At 42.7% G+C, this 3,500-nt stretch overlaps 1 protein-coding gene across 1 annotated transcript in view; it reads right to left on the bottom strand.

The window, feature by feature from the left end:
- The window catches only part of adamtsl3 (ADAMTS-like 3), a 196,309-nt gene that overhangs the window by 15,069 nt on the left and 177,740 nt on the right, over window positions 1-3,500 (bottom strand). Inside the window, exon 22 of the mRNA XM_023425560.2 lies at window positions 1,729-1,866. Coding sequence (XP_023281328.2) covers window positions 1,729-1,866 — 138 coding nt within the window. The remainder of the gene's footprint in view (window positions 1-1,728; window positions 1,867-3,500) is intronic.

Consider the following 3,500-nt stretch of genomic DNA (forward strand, 5'->3'; position numbering starts at 1 on the left):
TAAATATAAATAAATCAGATTAAAGATATATTGTAAATAACTGGATGAATTATCATTAAGTTCTCCTACTCAGTATTTTTCTCTTTTGTCTTATGATGAACAAACTGTTATGAATGAGATGCAGATCTGACTGGTCAGTAGTTTGGCTGTTGACAGGTTTTGATCTGATCCTCTGCAGTTAACCTGTACTGAAGCTGGTTAGGTGTTCAGCATCAGTTACCATGGTAATTTATCGCTGTAACTACCAGAGGTAGAAACTGAAAACCCAGAGTGAAACCTGAAGTTACCTCAATAACCAAAATCCTGCTTCAAATACAGAGATGAGATGAGATTGTCATAAGAAAAAAAGCAGGAGCATTATTATAACATTACATTGTTATGTTGCCGTCTTATGTGTAATATTTTCCCTCATCAGTCTACACTCAATGTCACATAATAACAAAGCCAAGACAGAATCTTAGAAACCTTTGCTACTTTAATAAAAAGGTACTTAGTTGAAGCTGTTAGGATCAGGTCCTGTTGGCCCTGTTTTCCTTGTGTTCCTTGTGTGTGGCACTTGTCTCCAGACAGCATAAGGCAATTATTCACCTTATATGCATGAACAATCACATCCACAGCCCAATGGGACAGGCGCTGCTTGGAAAAAGCGTGATCATGTCTGGGGCCATCATAACAAACAAAGAGCTGTTTGGCCATTCACTCGCAGTAGCATCAACATAGTCTCTAAGGATCCTTACTGGGCACAAAGGCGACAAAGACAGCCTGAAAACAACATGGCTCTGGCTGTCACCGGCACGGAGAAATAAAAAGGAAAAATTTAAATATATACTGAAACATGACTAGGGTGCTGAAAATGCTGAAATGGGATGAGGGGGGTGATGATGTAATTTTTCCTTTTTGACATTGTAAAGCAAAATTCTCAACATCATGTGAGTTATGCAGTGGCTGTTTTATCTTAAGTATTTCACACAAATCCACCAATATACTGTAGGTGCCCAAGTTCATTCAACCATGCGTCTGTCTCTTATACACATCTTTTTACTTTTTTTATAAATAAATAAACTCCTGTTTTCGTGCAGCCTGCCCTGACGAACAGATATACTGATTGAATCCAAATATCAGGTTGGCAGTTTGGCAATGCCCTCTACCCTCCCTCCCTCCTGGTTTCCTGCAGCAGTGGCAGGCAGTGTGGACACAAAGCCTTTCTATGGTGAAAGAGCGCAATCACGCATACGCATACGCATACGCATACACATGAATAGGCACTCAACAGTCACTGTGTGTTTGTCTGTGTGTGTCATCATGACAAAATGTAGTCACTAACTATAGCAGTAACTACCACAGAAGTGGTTTTGAGCACTTAGGCATATAAACCCCTGCCAATCTGTGGGCAGAGTTTATCACAACCTGCAAGAAGCAGTCACAACACTTTACAGGTTTGTAATGGAGATCAAGATGAAGGCCCAGTTGGAAGATAGTGTGGTCCGACGTAAAGACGTCAACATGTTGACAGGTGTTGCTTTAAGTTTTAAGTTTTCAGGGAAGAAATGGAGAATAGGATAAACAGAATGAACTTGAGACTCACATCATTAAGGTGTGTGATAACATTCAGTCAGTGACCAGCCTCCGTGTCCAGGCTTTCTTTGACTGATATGACTTGTGTGTTTCCTCCCTGCAATCCTGCAGCCTCTCCAGCAGCAGAGTACATGATACCGTGTGATGACCTACCAGTGACGGGGCAGTGCAGAGTGAGGTTGGTGCCTAGGCGTACACTGACTCGTCCTCCAACAGTGGCCCTCAAGCTGTGGCCCAACACCGCCCCATGGTCCGAGACATTCCCCCATGACACTGCTATGGCCGGTGGCTCTGAAGGTTGACACACAGAGAGAGAGAATCAGTCAGTCATGCAGGAATGAAGGTGAAAGTTACTGATGCTAATCCTTGTTAGAATGAATATACAAGGAAACACTGTCATGAATCAGTGGAAGATCAATGTCAGTCAGTCTCAAACTGACATGAAACATATTCATGGTCATCAGAGGATGAATCCTCGTCACTGTGGTGATCTTCTAACTTTTCACCCAGCCTCATCATCAGATCAAAATTTTTATTTGACCAATACTTTGGTTTTACCAGTTACCTAAAAGGTAAAGACAGTTTGTGCTTAAGTTTAGTTCTTATTAATGAGTTTTATCATGATAAGATGCTAAAATAAGACAGTGAACATTATACCTGCTTTTATGAATTCATTGACTTACTGTACTAATATATTCTAATATATTCTATAATATTTGGTACCAAGCAGGACAACCTCACAAAGAAAGTGAAAGTGCCACTGAACTGTTGGCCTGTTTAATCCACATTTACTCTCTCACTGCTGTTGTCAGAAGCAGCTGCTCTGTCAGCAGCTGGACAAACTATCTTCATCAGGCTGATTGACATCAAAACATGTTTTCATATACATGAGGCAAATACAGGGAGAGAATGACAGCTTTTATTTTGTAATTCATTGTTTTACTTCCTGCCTCTGTGACAGCCATCACATGAACATCTCTAGGAGTCTGTGCATTTTGACAGCAATATTAAATTATAATAGAAAATCTGTTTCAACCTCACTCTGACTGTCACTACAGCCTAAATAAACTGATAACCTTCAATCCGCCTGCTTTCGAGACCATACGTATGTAAACAAAGTCATGCCCATGACCTGGGCGCAAAACTTCCCACACCATAAAAGCAGGGCTAACTTCCAGTTCGTCCTTTGGCCTCAGAGACCAGGTACAGGTGAGAGATTGAGTTGTTTTGTTATCCAACCATTCAATTCATCACACATAGGGTGCAGGTGCCTTGTGTCCCTGTGAATTTTGGTAGTTTCCTTGCATATATTGCATAGTGGCGATTTGATGAGTAATGTGCCCTACATCACTATTCGCAGTTGGTAGGGTTAGTGTGGGCCTGCTAGGTACGTTCGCGTACTGGTGTGAACCATCTCTTTGTGTGGGCTTGATTTTTCCCCTTACTGCTGTTCGCAGTCAGTGGGGATGTGTTGGGGCCTCATCCTGTTTTGCCAGGGCCATTATGGTATCACATTGCTGACGATTTTGTCAGTCAGCGATGGATCCTCGTAATGGGCATTGGGAATGCCTCTCAGATTTCTCATCTGAGGGAGGATGTGGATAATCCATGAAGTGCAGCTTGTGACCTGTCAAGAGAGGAGCTACTTCCCCGTGCTACCAGAGTTTGCAGCTCTGTACCTGAGAAGGCGACACTAAGAAGGAATGCTCTTCCAGACAGGCCAACTCATAAGCGCTCTCGCAAGCGGGACTGCCATCACGATTCCCCTCATAGATCAAGCCATGAGGAGGTTTCTGGGTCTACTAAGCGCCAAGCCCCTGCTCAGCCAGCAGAGGGAAACAGTTCAGACATGCTGAAGATTCTGACTGCTGGAATTTAGATGGACAAACTTGAGGCTCATCCTCATCTTTATTACTGACCCCCCC

This window comes from Seriola lalandi, unplaced genomic scaffold (genome assembly GCF_002814215.2).
Source record: "Seriola lalandi dorsalis isolate HSWRI2012SDOR001 ecotype SW California unplaced genomic scaffold, Sedor1 jcf7180002054784, whole genome shotgun sequence".
NCBI lineage: Eukaryota > Metazoa > Chordata > Actinopteri > Carangiformes > Carangidae > Seriola > Seriola lalandi.